A 22,118-nucleotide genomic window follows, 5' to 3' on the forward strand; every position below is an offset into this window, starting at 1 on the left:
CTTTACTTTTCATGGTATTGCTTAGTTTAATTAGCATTATGGTCTAAATTGCCTTTTGATTCAACTGAGTATTTGAGAATCTCAGGTAACTTCCATGAGAATTTCTCTTAAGCCTCTGTGCCATGAACTGTATCTGTCTGGATTATTTTGGACATATCCAAAGGGGAGTTTATAGAGTATTCAGTATTCAAAATATGAAGATTATACGATTTAAGATTTTACAGTCCCAATGATTGGGAAATAATGGCCTTTGTTTTGTTTTCCCCAGACACCGACTGGGTATCCTACAATTCAATCCTATTCTGCACTAACTACCCAGAGTTAGTGTCAAACTCCATAAGTTTAAGGACTCAGTCCCCCAAGATACCCTCACTTGAGATGCCAGGCCTGAGTCCAGTTTAGCCACAAATTCAGGGGTTTTCATGGCCCCGTCTCAGGTTCTGTAATTTGCCAGAACAACTAGAACTAAGGAAAATGCTGCTTACCTTTACTGGTTTATTATAAGGGACACAACTCTGGAACAGCCAAGTGAAAGAGATGCATAGGACCAGATGTGGTGGATGGGGTACAGAGCTTCCATGCCCTCACTGGAAATGCTAGCCTCCTGGCACCTCATTGTCTTCACTAACCCAGAATCTCGGAGTCCTATTGTTTAGCGGATTTTTTTTTTTTTTAAGATTTTATTTATTTATTTGTCAGAGACACAGTGAGAGAGGGAATAAAAGCAGGGGGATTGGGAGAGGGAGAAGCAGGCTTCCCGCTGAGCAGGGAGCCCGATGTGGGGCTCGATCCCAGGACCCTGGGACCATGACCTGAGCCGAAGGCAGACGCTTAATGACTGAGCACCCAGGTGCCCCTGTTTAGGGGATTTTATGGAAGTTTCATTACATAGGCATGATTGATTTAGTCATTAGTTATTGGTGATTGTACTTAATCTCCAGCCCCTCTGCCCTCCCTGGAGGTCTGCCTTTCTGGTGACCAGGCCCCATCCTAAAGCTATTTAGTAGACCGACCACTACCAAGTCCCTCATTAGATACACCCAGGTACAGTTGAAATTGTCTTGTAAATAACAAAAGGTGCTCCCTTCACTCAGGAAATTCCAGGGTTTTAGGAATTGTAGGCCCAAAACCAAGGGCAGGACCCAGTATATATTTTTTATTATGCCGTACTTGAATAGTACTAAACAGTTTATAAAGATGTAAGAAGAAAAAAAAAACCTAGAAAAAAAGTTCAACAATAGAGGATTGATTAAATAATGAAACAATACTAAATCACCATGAAAATTGTTGTATATGTGTAGATACAGAACGGAGTTTGTGAACTGTTTTGAACTTGATTAGCATCTTCAGCAGTTTCCAAATGCAAGAATTTAGTGGTAGCAAGTAACACCAGCAGAATTCTAGAGAGCTGACAGCACAGTACAGGCAGTGTACAATTTATGAGAAAGTTGTGCCCCAAAAGTTAGCGGTTTGAAATTTTGAATACATTCTACCTGTCAAGAAACAAAAATTCAACTGAGTAAATGTGAGGATCTAATTGGCTTGGGATGCCTGGGTGGCTCAATTGTTAAGCATCTGCCTTTGGCTCAGGTCATAATCCCAGGGTCCTGGCTCCCTGCTCGGTGGGAAGCCTGCTTCTCCCTCGCCCCCTGCTTGTGTTCCCTCTCTCGCTGCGTCTCTTTCTGTCAAATAAAAGCTTTAAAAAAAAAAAAAAAACTAATTGGCTTTATTAAGTGATTTGTTGAATTGGGTAGCATCCCACCTAGCAAGTAGGGGGAACTCCAAGGAGTTGTACAAAATGGAAGGATTTTATAGAAGGAGGGTAGGGCAAGTTATTAGCAAAAGAGAAGGAAGGATTGTTCCAGGGCCCGGTCACTTTCCCTTGGGAGAAGGGGGGGGTGTTCTCTTAGGTAAATCACCTCCTCTTCCTTTGTAGGGAGAGAGAGGGCCCATATGACAGATTACCTCATAGGGTGCTGATCAGAAAGTTCCAGACTCACTAGTTAAGACTACATTTTGTGGGGAGGTTGGAATTTATGGTTAAGTGTTAGGTTTTTTTTTTTTAAGATTTTATTTATTTATTTGACAGAGAGAGACAGCCAGAGAGAGAACACAAGCAGGCTAAGGGGGAGAGAGAAGCTCCCTGCCGAGCAGGGAGCCCGATGCAGGGCTCGATCCCAGGACTCTGGGATCATGACCTGAGCCAAAGGCAGATGACGCTTAACGACTGAGCCACCCAGGCGCCCCAGGTGTTAGGTATTAAGCCGTTTGGTGACTTGGCCTAAGTGGCTTGGGCCTGTGGGTTTCCTTTTAATACCCCAAAGAAACAATATTATAAGTAATCTGGGCCCATGTCAGCCTAAAGCCAACCTAATTTTACCCATGGAATTCTTGGAGTATATGTAGTATCTACACTTACAACAATTTTATGAGTTGACTTCATTTTAAGTTCCAACTAGAGTCACCCAAAACAGATCTTCATTCAGTAGAATGAGGAGTTGAGAGAATATATTGAACATAGCAAACAATCAGATATTAAACTCTGGCTGTTGGTAACTTGTTAAACTAAGTCTTCAGAAAGGAAGACAGATTTCTGTATCTCCCTTTGTGTCCAAAAGGATAGAATGAAAATAAGATTTCCTTCAAAAGCTAGGAGCTATTTGTGGTTATCTTTTTTTTTTTTTAACTGTAAAAGAAATGCATATCCATTTAAAAATAAATGCTAGTTTACTTAAAAGTAATGATAATCTCAACTTATTGCCAAGTGATGCAGAAAAAGTGTGTGTATACACATGCAACACAGATAAAAGCACATGTGGCCAAAAAATTAGCAGTTTGTGAATATAGATGATGTTTATAAGGTTGTTTATTTTCTTTCAACTTCTCTGTAAGTTTGAAATTTTCCCAAAAAAGAAGATGGAGATTAAAAAAAAAAACAACAAACAGGAATATTCCTTTATCTCCAATTCCCAATTTTAGTATGTGTGCTGCCGAAGCGAAGCACCCTTTATCTCCAATTCCCAACCCTATCCATTCTCCAGAGGTAAACTGTTAGCAGTCAAGCTTGTATCTTTTCAAGCAAGTTTTTAAAAAATTCATTTAGAAAGATACAGAAGTATAATTTTTTGCATAAATGGAATCATAGTATACATAGGATTATACTGTATTTACTGATATTCTGCTTGCTTTTTAAATTTAACAGTATGTACTGGTTTTCTATTGCTGTGTAATAAATTACCACAAACTTAGCGACTTAAAACAACACAAATATAGAGTTTTGGAGATCAGAAATCTCTCTGGGCTAAAATCAAGCAGGGCTGTGTTTCTTCAGGGCACTTAGGGAAAATCGATTTTATTGCTTTTTTCCAACTTTTTAGAGTCTCCTCCAGTCCTTGGCTCATGGTCCCCTCCTCAGTCTTCAAAGTATCTTGAAGCTTAGCATCTTCAGATATCTTTGACACTTCTCTCTTAAAAGGACCCTTGTGAAATCAGTGGGCCCACTTGAATAACCCCCATCTTAAGATCTTTAATTGTGTCTGCAAAGTCCCTTTTACTTTGTAAGGTAACATATAGACAGATTTCAGGGATAGGACATGAACATCTCTGGAGGGCTCTTATTTTACCTACCACACTGTATATCATACCTAGCTTGCTTTATCAGTATATGTGAATCTAACATTCTTTTTAACAACTGTATAGAACTGATGTAAAATTTATGTAATCACTCTTATGAATATTTAGTTTTCTAATTTTTATGTGACAATAAATCCTACTAGGAACATTCTTGTACATATCTGTGTGAATATATCAGTGTACCTGCGGGATAAATTCCTAAAACTGCTGGGTCAAAGGGTAAATGTGTTACTGATTTGATAATATTGCCAAATTGCCTTCCATACTGTTCTACCAGTTCACCTTCCCATAGCTACACCTATTTATTTCCCCATACTCTTGTAAACACAAAATATTAATAATCTTTTTCATGTTTTTAATATAGTAAAAATTTTATTCCAAGTTGCATTTCCATCATTAAAAATGAGGTTGAGCATTATTGTATTACTTTCTTTTGGAATTTCAGATTAAACGTTTTGGACATAAAGAGCAACATATTTCATGATGGACTTCTGAGAATTTGGGTCCATGATGTTTGTATTTATTTAAAAGCATGTTTACACTATACTAAATGTTTTTTAAATAAAATAGCTATACATTAAGGTCAGTGGCTTCCCAAAAGAAAACATGTTGTAATAATTACCAAGACTTCTTAATAAGTAAGTGTATATTGGGCTTTGTTATTGATTACAATAAAATACAATAATTTATTTCCTTGTTTCTAGGTTTTGTTTTGTTTTTTCTTGGTGTTGAAGTAATTCTGAATTTTTTTTTTAACTCTGTAACTACCAGCTTCATAGTATCAGCTTTGAATAAGTCTCCATTACCTCTTTGTCACATTCTACTTTCCTCCACACAATATGTGAAATCTCTGTGATACATAGAAAAGATAGAGAAATGCAAAATGTAATTTGAGATTATCTATACTCAGCCTTCAGCTAACTGATCTTAAATGACTGATCTCTGAGAGAAAAGTTATTCCATCCATAACTCAAACCTTTTAAAAATCCTTTCAAACTGAAAACAATGGTTGCTTCTGAAGGTAGGGGCAGGAAGATGACTGGGTGGCCAGAGTGGTAGTGTCAAGGGTGGGAGGGAGTCTTCTTAGTGTATAGTCCTTCTTAGTATTTTTAAAGATTGTAAATATGGACCTAGGTCACCTATTTAAAAAATCATTTTTAAAGCTCTTTTATAATTCTCCTGTGACTCAAGTGGCAGCTTGATTCATTCCATTGAGGTGTGGGAATATGAGCCTCATATCTCTCCACATTAAAGGTAGGATCTAAAAGTGATTCTTGGGTCGTCGCTGCCCTTGGTCGTGGGGTCGTTTTTGGCGTCAAGGCCGCAGCACTCAGGATGAACATAATTCAGATTGTTCGTGACCACTGGGTACATATACTTGTGCCTGCCCATGGGGTTTGTCCTTGGATGTTATCTAGACAGAATGATGAAAAGCTGACTGCCTTCCGGAACAAAAGTTTGTTGTTTAAAAGGGAATTGAGACCCAGTGAAGAAGTCACCTGGAAGTAAAGGCCCCCATGACTGAATTACAGAATGTTCATATTTTAAAAATTAGGAGAGAAATAACACATTCGTTATTTAGTTTGAAGTGTGATTCTTTTTATGCCGAAGCAGTCTTCCACATTTCAAGTAATAGGCACACTTAGCTTAAAAATAAATTATTGAGTACTTGGAAAAAAAAAATAAAAGTGATTCTTAATCTCAAATTCCAACTTTAGTGTATACAGTTGACCCTCGAACAATGTGGGGGTTAGAGATGCCATGTATAACTTTTGACTCCCCCAAAACTTTACTAATAGCCTGTTGACTGGAAGCCTCGCTGATAACATGAACAGTTGATTAATACATATTTTGGATGTTATTTGTATCATATACTGTATTCTTACAATAAAGTAAGCTAAAGAAAATGTTAAGAAAATCATACAGAAGGGAAAATACATTATAGTACTGTACTGTATTAAAATTTACCTGTATGTGGACCTATGTGGTTGAAAACTGTGTTCAAGGAGCAACTGTATATTACTACTATTGCAGTATAAATTCCTGCATAAATATATTTTGAAAGAAAATTAAATGTAAATCACCTAGAACTTATAAATCAATATGATAATCCAAGTCCCATGCGTTTAATTCTTCCTTCCTCTCCAAAAGTCTCATTGAAGTAACAAAAGGAAATAGAAACACAGAGAAAATGCTGATAAACTTGGGTAATCAGAAGCTGAGGGTGTATACTAAAAACTTTATTTCTAAAGGACACAGTGTTGGAGAGATTTCTTTGAACTTTTCATTGATCGGTTCTCAATATTTAAAAAAAAAACCTGAAATGTTGATTAATGCTCGCCCATTCAATCCTCCTGCCAACCCCCATGAAAAACATAGCTCAGAGCTACAAGTATTGTGAGCAAGGGAGCCAGTTTTTTTGTTTTGTTTTGTTTTTTTGTTTTTTTTTGCAAGGGAGACAGTTGATGGGAAGCAAACCTAGACCTTGGCTCACACTTCTCAGGCTTCTTTGTTGGACCTCTTCTACTCAATTCAGTAGGATGTTGGTTTTTCTCAGGGTTTCATGGCTTCAATTACCATCTATTTGATGATAGTTCCCAAGTGTAAATCTCCAGGCCAGTCACCACCACTCTACCCCCTATCTTCCTTTGCACATTAACATCTAAACACCTTTAAATCAGAAAGATGAAAAGACTTACAAATCTTTCCTCTTTTCATTCTTTTTTTCTTTTTCCTCTTATGTATAAGCAGGTTTGCTGATAATGCCAAATGGCATTAGTAAGTGTGGCTTATCCTTACATCTGTCATTCAGAGTTTAAAAGTATTTTTGCCAGGGGGCGCCTGGGTGGCTCAGTTGGTTGAGCATCGGACTCTTGATTTCGACTCAGGTTGTAATCTTAGGGTCATGAGATCCAGCCCTGCTTTGGCTCTGAGCTAAATATGGAGTCTGCTTGGGATTCTCTCTCTCCCTCTGACCCCCTCCCGACAGGCACTCTCTCTTGCTCTCTAAAGTAAATAAAATTTTTTTAAAGATTTTGTTAATTTATTTGCTAGCGAGAGTGTACACACGTGTGCAAGAGAGAGTACAGAGGGAGAAACAGGCTCCCCAATGAGCAAGGAGCCCAATGCGGGGCTCGATCCCAGGACCCTGGGATCATGACCTGAACTGAAGGCAGACACTTAACCGACTGAGCCACCCCGGCGTCCCTAAAGTAAATAAATCTTAAAAAATTATTTCTGCGAGGGCTCCTGGGTGGCTCAGTCAGTTAGGCTGTGGACTTGAGATATTGTCTCAGGTCATGATCCCATGGGTCATGAGATAGAGCCCTGTGTTGAGCTCCACACAGCGGGAAGTCTGCTTGAGAGTTTCTCCCTCTGCCCCCTCCCCCCATTTGCGCATGCTCTCAATTGCGCTCTCTCAAATCAAAAAATCTTAAAGTATTTTTGCGGCGCGCCTGGGTGGCTCAGTCGTTAAGTGTCTGCCTTCAGCTCGGGTCATGATCCCAGAGTCCTGGGATCGAGCCCCGCATTGGGCTCCCTGCTCAGCGGGAAGCCTGCTTCTCCCTCTCCCACTCCCTCTGCTGTGTTCCCTCTCTGGCTGTGTCTCTCTCTCTCTCTGTCAAATAAATAAAATCTTTTTTTAAAAAAAGTATTTTTATAGTATTTTTGCCTATCCTGATAGGCAAAATGCTCCCTTTGATCATGATAAAACCTTTTGGCTAACATTGCTTACTATTTTAGGTTGAATTCTCTTACCCGCCCCTGATTCCAGGAGATGGACATGACAGCCACACTTTACCTGAAGAATGGAAGTATTTGCCCTTCCTTGCCTTACCAGATGGCGCACACAACTACCAGGAAGGTATGTAAACAATGGAACAATTAGTAGGTGCCTTTTTTTTTTTTTAATTTACCAAGACATCTTAGATTCTAAGTATTTTGGTAAATCAAAGGCCTTTGGCTTCTTGTGACTATTCATAAAATATTTTAAATGCTTGTTTAGAGATGACTAGTCATGCACTGGAAGATTTCCAGAGGAGTGCTGGGCTTATGTTGGTAATGTTAGTGAACGTTGGCCACTCTTTTGCCAGGAGCCCTGGCCAAAGTAAGTGGCCAGATTAGGACGTCTGCTGCTGGTAGCACTTCCTACATTCATACCTCAGACTCCTCTCAGAGGGAAACTAAAGGGCTTACCTGTACTGGCTACCAATTGACTAGGGCTCTAGCTGCAAACTTATTAGGTTAGTACTCCAATGCCTACCTGGGATTGCTTCTCCACCCCTGGAGCCACTGCTATTGCAGTGCTCTGCTTAAGTTTACATGTAAGGGGTGGCTGGCTGGCTTAGTTGGTAGAGCGTGAGACTCTTGATCTTGGGATTGTAAATTCAAGCCCCATATTGGGTGTAAAAAAAGTTTGCAGATAAGAGGAACATGTTAACACCCTCAGAGAAAAAGCAATGCTGTGAAATTACTGCTGAGTCTCCTATGACCCTATAAATGAGTGCTTTGGCTCAACAAAGGACGTTTTATTATGGCGTGGACTCTAGCAAAACACCAGACTAAACTTGGTTTAATTACCTCTTATACTTAATAATTTTCATATGAAATGAAGCAAATGTTACTGTGCAGTTTAGTGTAAAATTTAAATACATTATTTTTAACCTTGCAAATCTTTTCTTCCTAACTTTTTTATTATGAAAGCTTTTAAACATACAGAAAAGTTGAAAGAATAGTATAGTGAATATCCCACAGATTTTCTTTATATTTATGTGTGTACAGTTTTGCCTCTCCTATTTGAAAGTCTAACACCATGTTGTAGACATTATGACAACTAAATGTTGTAGACATTTAGTTTACCTCTAAATACTTCAGCATGCACTCCTAAGAGTAAGATCATTCCTCAGGATAACTTCCAGTACCATTATGACAGCTAAGAGATTTAACAGTAATTTGAATATATCTAATATCTAATCTATGTTCAAATTTCTCCAGTTATTCCAAGAATTTCTTGGATCTATCCAAGATTCATGTGTTACCTTTTGTTTGTATGATTCTATACCTCTTTTAATCTGAAATAAAATATTTTCCTTTTAATTTTTTTAATTTAAATTCAATTAATTAACATATAATGTATTATTCGTTTCAGAGGTAGAGGTCAGTGATTCATCAGTCTTACACCCAGTGTTCATTATATCACGTGCCCTCCTTAATGTCCATCACCCAGTTACCCCATCCCCCCACCCGGCCCCCCTCCAGCAACCCTCAGTTTGTTTCCTATGATTAAGAGTCTTTTATGGTTGGTTAAGTATTTTCTGAGATAAGTGATTGTAGTTTCAATATTAACCTGTTATAATTCAGCCCCTTGGGCTTTTTGAGAATGTGCATGAATGAATGTACGTGGTAAGGCAGTAAGATGGATTCTAAGAAACCAGTGGTTGTGATGCTAGAAGTAGGTATGACATGGGTTCCTTGTTACATCATCATTTTGGTTGTAATTAACTGTATTATAATACTTCAGTTTACATTATTTATTAATAAGGGTAATTCACTTTGGTATTTACATTTTTCTGTGTGTCTCTTAGATACTGTGTTTTTTCACTTGCCACCCAGAAATGGAAACGGAGCCACAGTGTATGGTATCTCCTGTTATCGACAGATTGAAGCCAAGGTATGGTAGTTACAATGAACAACAACAGAAAACACTGGTATTATTTTAGATTTTTATAAACAATTTGAAGTTGTTTTCCCAATAGTACCAGTTTATTCACATGAATGTTTTTGTAAGTTGACATGGGTAACTATAATTACCATAAAATATTTTGTCCATTGTTTTTATATAGTGATACCTAAATTATCCATTTGTCTTCCAATACTGTATTTAAACTTTATAGTGTCCTTGAATTTTCTTTTTCTAGTGTTTGGTATATAATTTAGAAAAATGAAGTGATAATGTATGTTGTTCCTTAAGCAGCTGTTTAGAATTAGGGGAAAATACTTGAGTAGTTTTGAAATACTTGCATGTTATCTTAATTATCTACAACTAAGATTTTGTTAATTCTTAAATTACCTGCCAGCTTAATTCCTGAATTACTATAATAACTCTAATTAATAAATTCACATAAGCCAAGATGGGTAGCTTCCCCTTTCATATGGCTTGCTTCTGAGCAGCACTGGTTTTTTGTGGTGAAGACACTGAGTAAAAATCTCTTGCCTATCATGACATCATTAATACTCTAAAGTAGTGAGTGTTTCTCAACTTCAGCTATACATTGGAGTCACCTGGAGAGCTTTAAATACTAGAAAGGACTGGGTCCCAACCCCAGAGATTCTGATTTAATGTTCTGGTTCTCAGGAGTTTTAAAAGCTCCTCAGGTGATTCCAGTATGTAGCCAAGATTGCAAACCACTGCTCTAAAACAGTGATTTTTAACCAGAATTACTTGGAGACTTTCTTTTTTTTTAAATACATTTCCTGACCTTTCCTTTTGCGGTGACTAAATTAGAATCTCTGGGAGTAGGGCCTAGGCAATTATAAGTTTTAAAAGCTTCCTCAGGTGAATAATTAAGTTAATCTTTTAAAATTTTCATTAGCTTTTTTTAATGACCTTTCAAACATGCAGATAAATTAAAAGAATTGTATGATGAACACCTGTATGCCCACCGTCTAGATTCAACAAATGTCAGCTTTGTGTGTGTGTCTGTATTTTTCCCTGAACCATTTCAAAATAAACTGCAGGTGCAAATTCCACCATACCCAAAGTAGTTAACTACTTGAAACAGCCCTTCACACACAGGGCCTAGAATATAGGACACACCTAGTAAATATTTACAGAATGAATAACTGAATTTAAAGATAAAGATAAACCTGAGAGTAAGAGTTAGCCTGATAGCTTTGTACATTTGATTGCTTCATATACTGTTACCCTTAATGTACATTTCTGTGAGATGAACTGAGTTGCCCCCAACCCTTTCTCGGAAATCTGTACCTTTTAGTCTCATCCCCTCTAGGTTGTGTAAACACTAGTAAAATTCTCCAAAGCTGTCAACATTAACAACAGTTGTCGTGCTCTGCATAGCCTTTAAATGGCATTTCATACTGCCTGTCTTCCTCACCCCTTGGGTCTGACCCACTCCACAATATGTTGAGGTTGCCATTTTCTCCAAATTTTTCTATCCTCACCTGATAACCAGAGGAATGATAAGATAGGTATCCAAAGGACCTATAACGTAGGAAAAAGATTGATTCCCTTTGAATGAAAGTGAGACCTGATAGATGAATCCAATCAAGGCAGAGAGGTAGAAAACAGATTGAAGGAAGGCTCTATTCTTAGTTTAATGACTGGTCATCAGTCATCAGTCAGTTGAAGACACTGAGTCCCCTTGGTCCTCAGGACAGGTCCAAAGAGATGTCAGGCAGTACACTACAGAGGGGAAGAAAAGTTCTAACTTTCCTCACAGAATTATCTGAGATTGATCAAATGAACGCTTGTTCCTTACTAGCAGAGAACTTACAGACATCTCATGTAGTCATCCTCAGAATCATCAAGGCATGAGTTACGGCTCAGGGCTGGTCTACAATACTATTTTGCCAGGATAAACTCCAGGCAGCATTGAACCACCTTAACAAAACTGTTGCCAGTTCTTCTGTCTTGGGAGTTTTAAACTAGCCCCTTCTCACCAGGAACAGTAGTCTCTGAAAGGATGCCCATTTTCAAACCAGAATCAAGGACATTTGATTTGCATTATGGGTGTGGCAACTTACACATAAAGTATTCTCCATCATACAGTAAATTCCTTGAGAGTAGGAACTATCTCTCATGGTTACATTCCTAGTGCCACCAGATTCTGGCACAAAGTTTCCTGGCTGACTCATTCAATAAATATTTTCTGAGATTCTCAATAAATTTGGAGTTTAACTAAATGTAAGAAATTTTTTCTACCTCACTGCTATTTTTATATTGAAAGATAATGATTTTTAAATATTTCTATGAAATATTTCTAATGATGACTGTTTACATAGGCATTGAAAGTACGGCAAGCAGATATCACCAGAGAGACCGTTCAGAAAAGTGTCTGTGTTCTAAGCAAGTTGGTAAGAGACCAAATAACTCGTTAATGTGTTTGTTAAATATTCGTGTCAGATTTTTACTTGAGAATAAGGCATTATTAGAATAAGGAGAGATTTATGGAAACAGTAATAGATTAAAATTCATTAGGGGCTCTTATTCTTGTGCATCTCCTCTTTCTCTTTGCCTTTCAGCAGTTTTACTCTCATTTGCACCTCTACCCACAACTAGATAAGACGAAGGAAATCTCCTAACTAGGTATTTGGAAAAGAGGTTGACACTTGACCAAAATGAGGTAGCTAATATATTTCATTTATCCATTTTTATTTTGTTTTTAAGACTTTGGATAAATAATATATTACTAAAACTCAAAATATCATAATCGCTCAGATTTTATTGATGATATAAAAGTACATGACTTTTGCTATGAAAAATTGTAACCTTAACTTGCTCTTTAAAAACTTAAAATTTGGGGACACCTGGGGTGGCTCAGTCAGTTAAGCGTCTGACTCTTGATTTCAGCTCAGGTTATGATCTCAGAGTTGTGAGGTTGAGCTCAGGGTTGGGCTCTGTGCTCAGCAGGAGGTCAGCTTGGGATTCTCTCGCTCCCTCTCCCCCTCCTCGTGTGGGCACGCTCTTGCTCTCTCTAAAAAATAGATAAAATCTTGGGGTATCTGGGTGGCTCAGATGGTTAAGCGTCTGCCTTTGGCTCATCCTGGGATCGAGCCCCACATCCTCCCTCTCCCTCTGCCTCTCTCCCTACTCATGCTCTCTCTCTATCTCTGTGTCTCAAATGAATAAATAAAATCTTTAAAAAAAAAGAGATAAAATCTTTTAAAAGTTTTTGAGGAACAGAAATGACAATGAATTATACAATAACAATACTTTAAAATTGTTTCATCTGTGTACAATTTGATCAGATGCAAGTGTATAATTTTAACTTTTTATTTTTTGAAGAAAATATAGAACATTTATTTTTCATAACTCTTCATTAAATCATTTGTAATTTTCCTTTTTTTTATTAATGGGAGAATAACACCTTTACCAGTAACACCAAATGACTAATTCTACATGTAAATATAATCTCCCAGATCTCCTTTGTGGGGAAAAATCCAGATCTCTATCATATTAATTGTCTGATAGCGGTATGATTACTGAATACAAACATTTCTGCATTTAACCTAAGTCAAAATGGAGAATATTTCATTTGCCTAGTCACCGCATGTATGTAGGTTTTGTTTATTTCTTCTGCATTGTCCAGTTTCTTTTTTATTTTTAGTTTTTAAGATCTTATCCATTTGAGAGATAGTGAGCACGAGGGGTGGGGTGCAGAAGGAAAGGGGAAGAGAGAAACAGACTCCCCACTAAGCAGGGAACCTGACACAGGGCTCAATCCCAGGACCCTAAGATCATGACCCGAGCTGAAGGCAGATGCTTAACAGACTGAGCCACCTAGGTGCCCCTGCCTTGTCCAGTTTCTTATATCCACAGACAATTTAAATGTAATTTGCTTAATATATGTTGAATTTTGCAAAATAGGACTTATTTGGCTTTTACTACTAAGCATAAAAAAATCCTGAATAGGGGCACCTGAGTGGCTCAGTTCGTTAAGCGGCTGCCTTCGGTTCAGGTCGTGATCCCAGAGTCTCGGGATCGAGCCCCATGTCAGGCTCCCTGCTCAGCAGAGAACCTGCTTCTCCCACTGCTCCTCTCCCCACTCGCTCTCTCGCTCTCTTGCTCGTGTTCTTGCACTCTCTCAATAAATAAAATCTTAAAAAAGAATTCTGGATGATAATTTATACTGTGGGCCTTAATAATATATCGAGGGCGCCTGGGTGGCTCAGTCATTAAGCGTCTGCCTTCGGCTCAGGTCATGAAACCAGGGTCCTGGGATCGAGCCCCGCATCGGGCTCCCTGCTCGACGGGAGGCCTGCTTCTCCCTCTCCCACTCCCCCTGCTTGTGTTCCCTCTCTCACTGTCTCTCTCTGTCAAATAAATAAAATCTTCAAAAAAAAAAAAAAGACTTTGAGGATCAGTTATTGCTTCCAAGATCATAATTTTAAATAGAGGGCAAGAATAGACTCCTTGAAAAAAACAAGGTTGTAAAAGACCCCATTATCAGAACATTGGTAGATTGCACTTAGTTTTTAGAAGGGTAGCCTGAAAAAGACACCAGTGAATACTTTTTTATACTGGGCCAGATGATCAGAGTATAGGAGTATCAGATACTAAGGCAAGTGTGACATGTTAAAAGACTTCCTGAGTAATCTTTCTTCAAAGAACAATTATAATAATAACAAGTGCCATTCATCAGGTCCCTATATGTCAGGTGTTAATTCTATACCAGACACTTTTTAGATATAATTGTCATTTGAATCCTCATATAACAGTGAGATCTAAGTATTTATTGCTCTCATTTTACAAATAAAGATGTATGAGAGAAAAAATAACTCTCATAAACCTATTAAGTGATAAAATTGGGGGTGAAAATCCAGTTTTATCTGTCTTTAAACAGCATAGGGGATAGGGAGAGCTAGCTCACGCAAAAGAGTTTGGTGGCTCATAGTTCATTGTAGTCTTTATATATAGAATAAATGAAAATATATATAAAATATATATTTAAAGTATATAAAATATTATTTTGTACTTAGAACTTTAAGATGGTAATAATGATATATTAACAGGGATATTGGTGGGGGGAGCTCTTCCGGTATTGTTTTAATTACTTAAGAGTATATATACAGCATGGTCTCTGCATTCTAAGGACACAGAAATCAGGAAACATCTAGAAAAGAACACTGAAAATAAAGGATGGAAATAGTAGAAAAGGGTCTTAAATAAAAATAAGAATTAAGGAATAATTTTGTTGAAGTATACGAAAGAACATTTTGATAGAGGACACAGACTAGTTGTTCCAAGCCTCCATAGAGGACAAAAAAGGGAAATGAACTTAAATTTAATTATGAATGTTCAACTAGATATAAGAACTGGCTGTTATAAGGATGATTAAGTGTCACCACAAACCAGCAGAACAGTGCAGAAATTAGAATGTTTTAAATTTTATAATAGCTAACGTTTAGGTGCTTTCCATGTGCCAGGCACTCGAAGTGCTTTTATCTGTGTTACTTAGTTCTGGAAATGGCATAAGATGTGCTGTTTTTTCATATGCCAGTGTTCACATCAGCAAGCAAATGTGGAGAGATTCAGTGCTTGAGGTTATGTGGCCGAGTGATAGAGCGGATCCGGGGGGTCTGTGCCCACCTCTTAACCACTGTACTCCAAGTGTGTCAGGCTCTTTTCAACCGCAGCCATAGAGCTGGAACAGGTGATAAAACAGCTTTTAGCTGTGGATAAGATACTAAAGTTGAAGTTAGTTTTTCTCCCTGTTCTTTCAGTTACAAAGTTGTAAGATGTTTGTTTTTTTACTATTATCCAACTAATAGTATTTTTTTTTCTTTAAGCCTCTCTATGGCTTACTTCAAGCAAAACTTCAGCTCATTACACATGCATATTTTGAAGAGAAGGATTTTTCCCAAATTTCCATTCTAAAGGTAACTATATCCCTCTATAGATATATTTGGCTGAAAACAGATTCATGAATCAATTAATCTTGTCAGTAATATTTTGGAATATAATCTTGTTAGCTTAAGAAAGACATTCTTCTTTGACAGTAACACTGACCCTACTATGATCCAGCAATTGCACTACTACTTATTATGCAAAGGATACATAAATACAGATTTGAAGGGGTACGTACACCCCAGTGTTTATAGCAGCATTATCAACAACAGCCAAACTGTGGAAAGAGCCCAAGTGTCATCAACTAATGAATGGGTAAAGAAGATGCGGTATGAAATCTTGCCATTTGCAACAACATGCATGGAGCTAGAATGTATTATGCTAAGCAAAAGAAGTCAGAGAAAGACAAATACCATATGATTTCACTCATGTGGAATTTAAGAAGCAAAACAAATGAACATATGGAAAGGGAGGGGGGAAAAAAGGGAGAGAGGGAAACAAACCATAAGAGACTTTTAAGGATAGAAAACAATCTGCTGCGGGTTGATGGAGGGAAGTGGGTGGGGGATGTGCTAGATGGGCGCCGGGTATATAGGAGGGCACTTGTGATGAGCGCTGGGTGTTGCATGTAAGTGATGAATCATTGAATTCTCCTGAAACCAATATTCCACTGTATGTTAACTAACTAGAATTTAAATAAAAATTAAAAAAAAACCACAAAGATTTGCAAATTGAAAAAAAGAAAAGGAAATAACATTGAAAGGCAAAGGATTTGTCCAGAATGTACAGTTGATATTTATTAAATTTAACCAAACTTGGGTGGCGCCTGGGTGGCTCAGTTGTTAAGCGTCTGCCTTTGGCTCAGGTCACCATCTTGGGGTCCTGGGATCGAGCCCCACATTGGGCTCCCTGTTCTGCAGGAAGCCTGCTTCTCCCTCTCCCACTCTCCCTGCTTGTGTTCCCTCTCTCACTGTGTCTCTCTCTTGTCAAATAAATAAACAAAATCTAAAAAAATAATAAATTTAACCAAACTGCCTTTTATTAGGAAATAATAACTACAAAGGACTATAATTAACATAAGTGTTTCTATTATTGGGTGGTAGCTCTTTTGCTATAGCATTGCTTCTCTAAATTTGCTTGTCTTATTAATATACTGCACAATATGTTTATCAGTCTTCTGGTTCCAATCAAAAAACAAAAGGGCGCCTGGGTGGCTCAGATGGTTAAGCGTCTGCCTTCGGCTCAGGTCGTGATCCCAGGGTCCTGGGATCGAGTCCCACATCGGGCTCCCTGCTTGGCGGGGAGCCTGCTTCTCCCTCTGCTTCTCTCTCTCTCTCTCTGTCTCTCATGAATAAATAAATAAAATCTTAAAAAAAAAAAACAGACTACATGACTGTTTTACTAAAGATGGATAGCATGTTTTTCTTTGGGCTGCCACGAGTGAATGGAACACGGATCTCTCCTGGATTTTAGTGAGTATAGGACAATTAGGTGTTTAGCAAGAAAGTAGAGGAAACTTAGCCTAGAATCCATACCACCATGTGAGTGAACTAAGCTTTAAAATGAAGAGGAAGAGAAGGAGGGAGTGCTGGAAACTGGTAAGGTTTCAGAGAGACCTTCATTGTTACTGGCGAAACAAACTGCCTCGGTTAAAGAACCAATTTTTTCCTGGTCATCATACTTCTAATTTAGTGTCTGAAATGATTGTAAAATGTTCTAAATTGAATTTATATTTTATAGGAGCTTTATGAGCATATGAATAGTTCCTTGGGAGGAACTTCATTAGAAGGATCCCAAGTATATCTTGGTAAGTAGCTTTTCTACAAATCAGAAGAAATGCCCTCATTTCTTCCCATTTGGTAAACCGAGTTGCATGTAAAACTTCATAAAGTTAAATTTCTGTATGGGATCTAAATTTAAATTCTTCAATGTTTGATGTTCTGTTCCCTTACATATCTTCTTAGCCAGTATTTCTATTAAGAAAGGTTATAACATAATTGTAGCAATATTTAGAACTATTCTATAAAGTAAATTTCTGCTTTTCAGAATAATAACAGAAGTTTTTTCTTTTTCATATGATAGGGCTGGCCAGGTCAATTCCCTGTTAAAACAGAGAGGAAGAGCAAGAGAGAGAGATTTGCTCAGCTCTTTTCTATCCTAAAGTTTTTCAAGTTGGGGGTTTTGTTTGATTTATACTGTTTTGATAATCCAGAGTATTCATTGGTGTCCAAGGTACGCAATAGGCACTCAGTAAATATCCTTTTCATGATGAGAAACTAATAAAGTAGCCATTAGCCTCATGTGGCTATTTACATTTAGATTAGAATTAATAAAAGTTAAATGAAGTTAAGTCATTTTGTCAATACATTTGCTACATTTCAAATGTTCATTGGTCACTTGTGGCTACTGTATTGGACAAAGCAGTTTTAGAACATTTCCATTATTGTAGGAAGTTCTGTTGGACTATGCTATCTTTGACCGTGTTAACAGTTATTTGATAAATTCCAAGTATATGTGTACATAATCAAGTATTATGTAAATATTTTAATATTTGCATATTCTTACTATTTCCTATTTTTACCCGCCTTTCCTTTGATGGGAAGAAACTTTCTTTGACAAAACCCATAGGTTGTCATCACAGATTAGCTTTTTTGTTAATGTTGTAGGTCTATCTCCTCGAGATCTTGTGCTTCATTTTCGACACAAGGTATGATACCTTATTTAATTTATAACGTACTAAAATTGTGTTCATTTAACTGAGCAAATTCTTTATGCTACAAGGTCCAATACAGATTGTGGCATACCATATTTTAGTTCTTCTAAGACTGTTCTCATAATGATAAAAGTTGAAAATGTTGGTAGAGCTTATAGAAGTTTTTAAAAGTATAGGAATACTGTCTATTTCTGTGCAGAAGAGGATACTTTTTCTGTTGTCTTTGTAATTTCAGATGTCATGAAATTAGAGTGGAAAGGAACATGTTTTAATCTTGCAGAATAGTTTATATGTTGCTCTGAGAGTGAAACATTTTCTAATAAAATATCTATACTTATGTCTTCTGATCTTTATTGTTAAACATGTTGACTGGGACATACACACATTAATCATTCATGTGTACACATTTATTGAGTATCTGCTGTGTGAATGCCCTGGACATCCAGAAACAAATGAATAGTCCCTGCCCTTGAAGGAGCTTGCAGATATTTCAAGCAAAAATGATATAACTCCTTCCAAAAAGCATAATTTGTTAGAGATTTAAGTGGTTCTTAATTTTTAATTAATGGATTTTAATTAATTTTAATTTTTTAATGGATTTTAGTGGTTCTTAATTTTTAATTTTTCAGTATAAGTTCATAATTTTCAATGTAGTTTTAAGCACTATAGTTAATATTATTGATTAAATGATATATGGTTATGTTTGAGGAAGGGAAAAGGCAAATGAATAATAGGCTTGAGTTTATTTTAATACAGTATTTTTTCTTTAGGTCTTAATCCTGTTTAAACTAATTCTTCTTGAAAAAAAGGTGAGATTTGAAGGAATGGAATATTTAACATGTGTTGACATTTTTTAAAAATTTTTCATTATGTTAATCACCATACATGATATATGTTAAGGGGGAAAAAAAGAAGATAGCAGGAAGGGAAGAATGAAAGGGGGAAATCAGAGGGGGAGACGAACCATGAGAGACGATGGACTCTGAGAAACAAACTGAGGGTTCTAGAGGGGAGGGGGTGGGGGGATGGGTTAGCCTAGTGATGGGTATTAAAGAGGGCACATTCTGCGTGGAGCACTGGGTGTCATGCACAAACAATGAATCATGGAACACTACATCACAAACTAATGTGTTGACATTTCTTAAATACTATATAAAATTAAAACTAATGGTAAAGTATAAATGAAGATTTTTTTTGCCTGTCATATTTTGGTAGACTGAAGCACATATTCTTGTTCACTACCACAGAAGTATAAATTTGTGTAGTCTTTTCTAGGGGCAATTTGACAGTAACCAATTTAAACAGACTTAAATAATAATGAAATGTATTGGGTTACTGCAGACTTCATGGCTGATTGAATGGTTCTATGGTATAATTAAGTATTCAGATTTTTTTCCATCTCTTTGCTCCACAGTCTGCAGTGCTAGCTTTATCCTGTGCCTGGTTTCCCTTGTAGTGTAGGTTAACTGCCAACAATAATTGGTCTGTATGCTCTCTCAGTTATAACTGGTGGTAGAGGGGTGTCTGGGTGGCTCAGTCGGTTGAGTGTTAGACTCTTGGTTTTGGCTCAGGTCATGATCTCAGGGTTGTGAGATCCAGCCCTGGGTTAGGCTCCATGCAGAGTGGGGAGTCGGCTTGAGAGCCTCTCCCACTGCCCCTCCCCTCACTGGCGCATGCTCGCTCGCTCTCTAAAATAAATAAATAAATTGGGGTGCCTGGGTGGCTCAGTCAGTTAAACAGCCAACTCTTGATTTTGGTTCAGGTCGTAATCGCAAGGTCATGGGATCTAATCCCCCTGTTGGACTCTGTGCTCAGCACAGAGAGTCTGCTTGTCCCTCTCCCTCACCCTCTCTCTCTGTACCTCCCCCTGCTTGCTAGCGCACTCTCTCTCTCTCTGAAATAAATTAGTAAAATCTTCAGTCATTAAAATCTTAAAAATAATTGGTGGTGTTGGTGGTAAAAATAATACCTATTCCCAAACCATTTATAAGAATCTTCCTTTGCAATTTGTTTAAACCCATGAGGCCGTGTGCCTGGAGTGAACAAATAATTGTTGCCAAAGAAGTACATAAACTAGTTGGTTTAAACTTGGGTTCCAGACCATTCTCTAGTACAAAAAGATTGGATTGCCACGATTTTAGACCACGGGTGTACAAACTAGGCCCCAGGGCCAAATCTGGCCCACCATCTATTTTTATAAAGTTTTATTGAAACACAATTATACCCATTCGTTTACTTACTGCTTATGGCTGCTTTTGCACTATAGGGGCAGAGTTGAGTAGTTGTGACAGAGACCATATATATCGCCTGCAAAGGAAGGATTCTTAGTATTATAGTTTGCTGACCTCTGGTTTAGACTAATCAGGAGCTGCCCTTGGATCTGGGGCCAGTTTTATATACCATGTTACTGTGCTAAGTGGAGTAGGGGTGGAATAGATGTTCTAAAGCCAGCCATTTTTAATGTCCAGTATGGTTTGTTACCTTAAAAATATTTATTCCTGGGGCGTCTGGGTAGCTCAGTCGTTAAGCGTCTGCCTTGGGCTCAGGTCATGATCCCAGGGTCCTGGGATCAAGCCCCACATCAGGCTCCGTGCTCTGTGGGAAGCCTGCTTCTCCCTCTCCCTCTGCTTGTGTTCCCTCTCTCCCTGTGTCTCTCTCTGTCAAATAAATAAATAAAATCTTTAAAAAATATATATTTATTCCTTTGGCCCAGTAGTTCTCTTAGAGCTTTATTTTCCAGAATTAATGTGAGTTGGATACAAAGTCCACCTAAGACATTCTGTCACAGAATAATTTATAATAATGAATTATCAGTGGATAAGTACTGGTTCATCTTGTATATAATTCCAAATGACTAAAGAGATTCTGAGATTTTTTTTTATTGTTGTAAAGATGTTTCATTGAATGTTAAGTGAAAGTTTATCAAACTACATATCAAGCCCATGATCCTAATTTTATAAATAAATATTCATTAAAGAGAGACTGGAAGGAAAGATATCAACAGTTTTTGTTTTGTTTTTAAAGATTTTATTTATTTGACAGAGAGATAGAGAGCACAAGTAGGCAGAGCGGCAGGCAGAGGGAGAGGGAGAAGCAGACTCTCCACTGAGCAGGGAGCCCGATGCGGGACTTGATCCCAGGACCCTGGGATCATGACCTGAGCTGAAGGCAGACGCTTAACAACTGAGCCACCCAGGTGCCCCAGATATCATCAGTTTGAGAATGTAGGTTATATTTTTATTTATTAAAGATTTTTTTACTTACTTAGAGCGTGAGCAGGGGGAAGGGCAGGAGAAGGGGAGAGAAAGAATCTCAAGCCAACTCCGCACTGAGCTCAGAGCCCGACACAGGGCTTGGTCTCAAGACCCCGAGATCATTTTCTGAGCCAAAACAAGAGTCAGACACTTAACTGACTGAGCCACCCAAGTGACCCTAGGTTATATTTTTAAGAAGGAAATACTTTTCTAGTTTTCTGTAATGAATATGTATTTCTTCTTCAAAGAGAAACATGTAATTTTTAAAATGAATGAATCTAACATACCATATGTGCAATGTTATAACTTTTTAAAAAGTTTTTAATTGTAAAATACACAAGACACATAATTTACCATCTTAACCAGTTTTTAGTGTGTAGCTGAGTGGCATTAAGTACATTCACATTGTTGTGCTATCGTCACCATCCATTCACAGACTCTTCATTGTGCAAAACTAAAACTGTACCTATTAATACAGTAACTCCCCATTTTCCCCTCCCCACTGACAGCAACCCTTCTACTTACTGTGTTTATGAATTTGGCTACTCTGAGTTCCTTATACAAGTGAAATCATGCTGTATTTGTCTTTTTGTGACTGGCTTGTTTTACTAAGCATAGTGTCCTCGAAACTGATCCATGCATAACGTGTCAGAATTTCCTTTTTAAAAAGGGCTAAGTAACATCCACTGTATGTACGTACCATATTTTTTTTATCCCTTTGTCCTTTGATGGACACTTGGGTTGCTTCCACCTTTGGCTTTCATGAATAATGCTACTATGAATGTTGGTATGCATACATTTCTTCAAGACCCTGCCTCCAACTCTTTTGGGTGTATACCCAGAAGTGGTATTGCTGGACCAGATGGTAATTCTATTTTTAATTTTTTTTTTTAGTAACCACCATACTGTTTTCCATAGTGGCTGCACCATTTTA

The 22,118-nt window shown here is 37.6% G+C and overlaps 2 protein-coding genes across 3 annotated transcripts in view; both read left to right on the forward strand.

Annotated features, from left to right (window-relative positions):
- The window catches only part of AVL9 (AVL9 cell migration associated), a 65,196-nt gene that overhangs the window by 16,269 nt on the left and 26,809 nt on the right, over window positions 1-22,118 (forward strand). The window contains exons 2-8 of one of the 2 annotated variants that reach the window (XM_027573352.2): window positions 7,375-7,495; window positions 9,216-9,301; window positions 11,653-11,724; window positions 15,160-15,249; window positions 16,958-17,024; window positions 17,884-17,924; window positions 18,701-18,739. In XM_027573352.2, the coding sequence (XP_027429153.1) occupies window positions 7,375-7,495; window positions 9,216-9,301; window positions 11,653-11,724; window positions 15,160-15,249; window positions 16,958-17,024; window positions 17,884-17,924; window positions 18,701-18,739 (516 nt within the window). The remainder of the gene's footprint in view (window positions 1-7,374; window positions 7,496-9,215; window positions 9,302-11,652; window positions 11,725-15,159; window positions 15,250-16,957; window positions 17,025-17,883; window positions 17,925-18,700; window positions 18,740-22,118) is intronic. The other variant, XM_027573353.2, reaches the window with a different exon arrangement.
- Window positions 2,981-5,214, forward strand: LOC113911795 (NADH dehydrogenase [ubiquinone] 1 beta subcomplex subunit 1-like). Its single transcript, XM_035723384.1, has 2 exons — window positions 2,981-3,043; window positions 4,888-5,214. The coding sequence occupies exons 1-2, from the start codon at window positions 2,981-2,983 to the stop codon at window positions 5,140-5,142; spliced, it is 318 nt and encodes a 105-aa protein (XP_035579277.1). The 3' UTR covers window positions 5,143-5,214.

This window comes from Zalophus californianus, chromosome 12 (assembly GCF_009762305.2).
Source record: "Zalophus californianus isolate mZalCal1 chromosome 12, mZalCal1.pri.v2, whole genome shotgun sequence".
NCBI classification, from domain to species: Eukaryota; Metazoa; Chordata; class Mammalia; order Carnivora; family Otariidae; genus Zalophus; species Zalophus californianus.

What these genes read in the sequence shown, in the direction of transcription:
- LOC113911795 (XM_035723384.1), top strand. Translation starts at nt 2,981, where the DNA reads ATGTGTGCTGCCGAAGCGAAGCACCCTTTATCTCCAATTCCCAACCCT. An exon ending in ACCCTATCCATTCTCCAGAG is followed by an intron (nt 3,044 to 4,887) that starts GTAAACTGTTAG and finishes TCCACATTAAAG; the next exon opens with GTAGGATCTAAAAGTGATTC.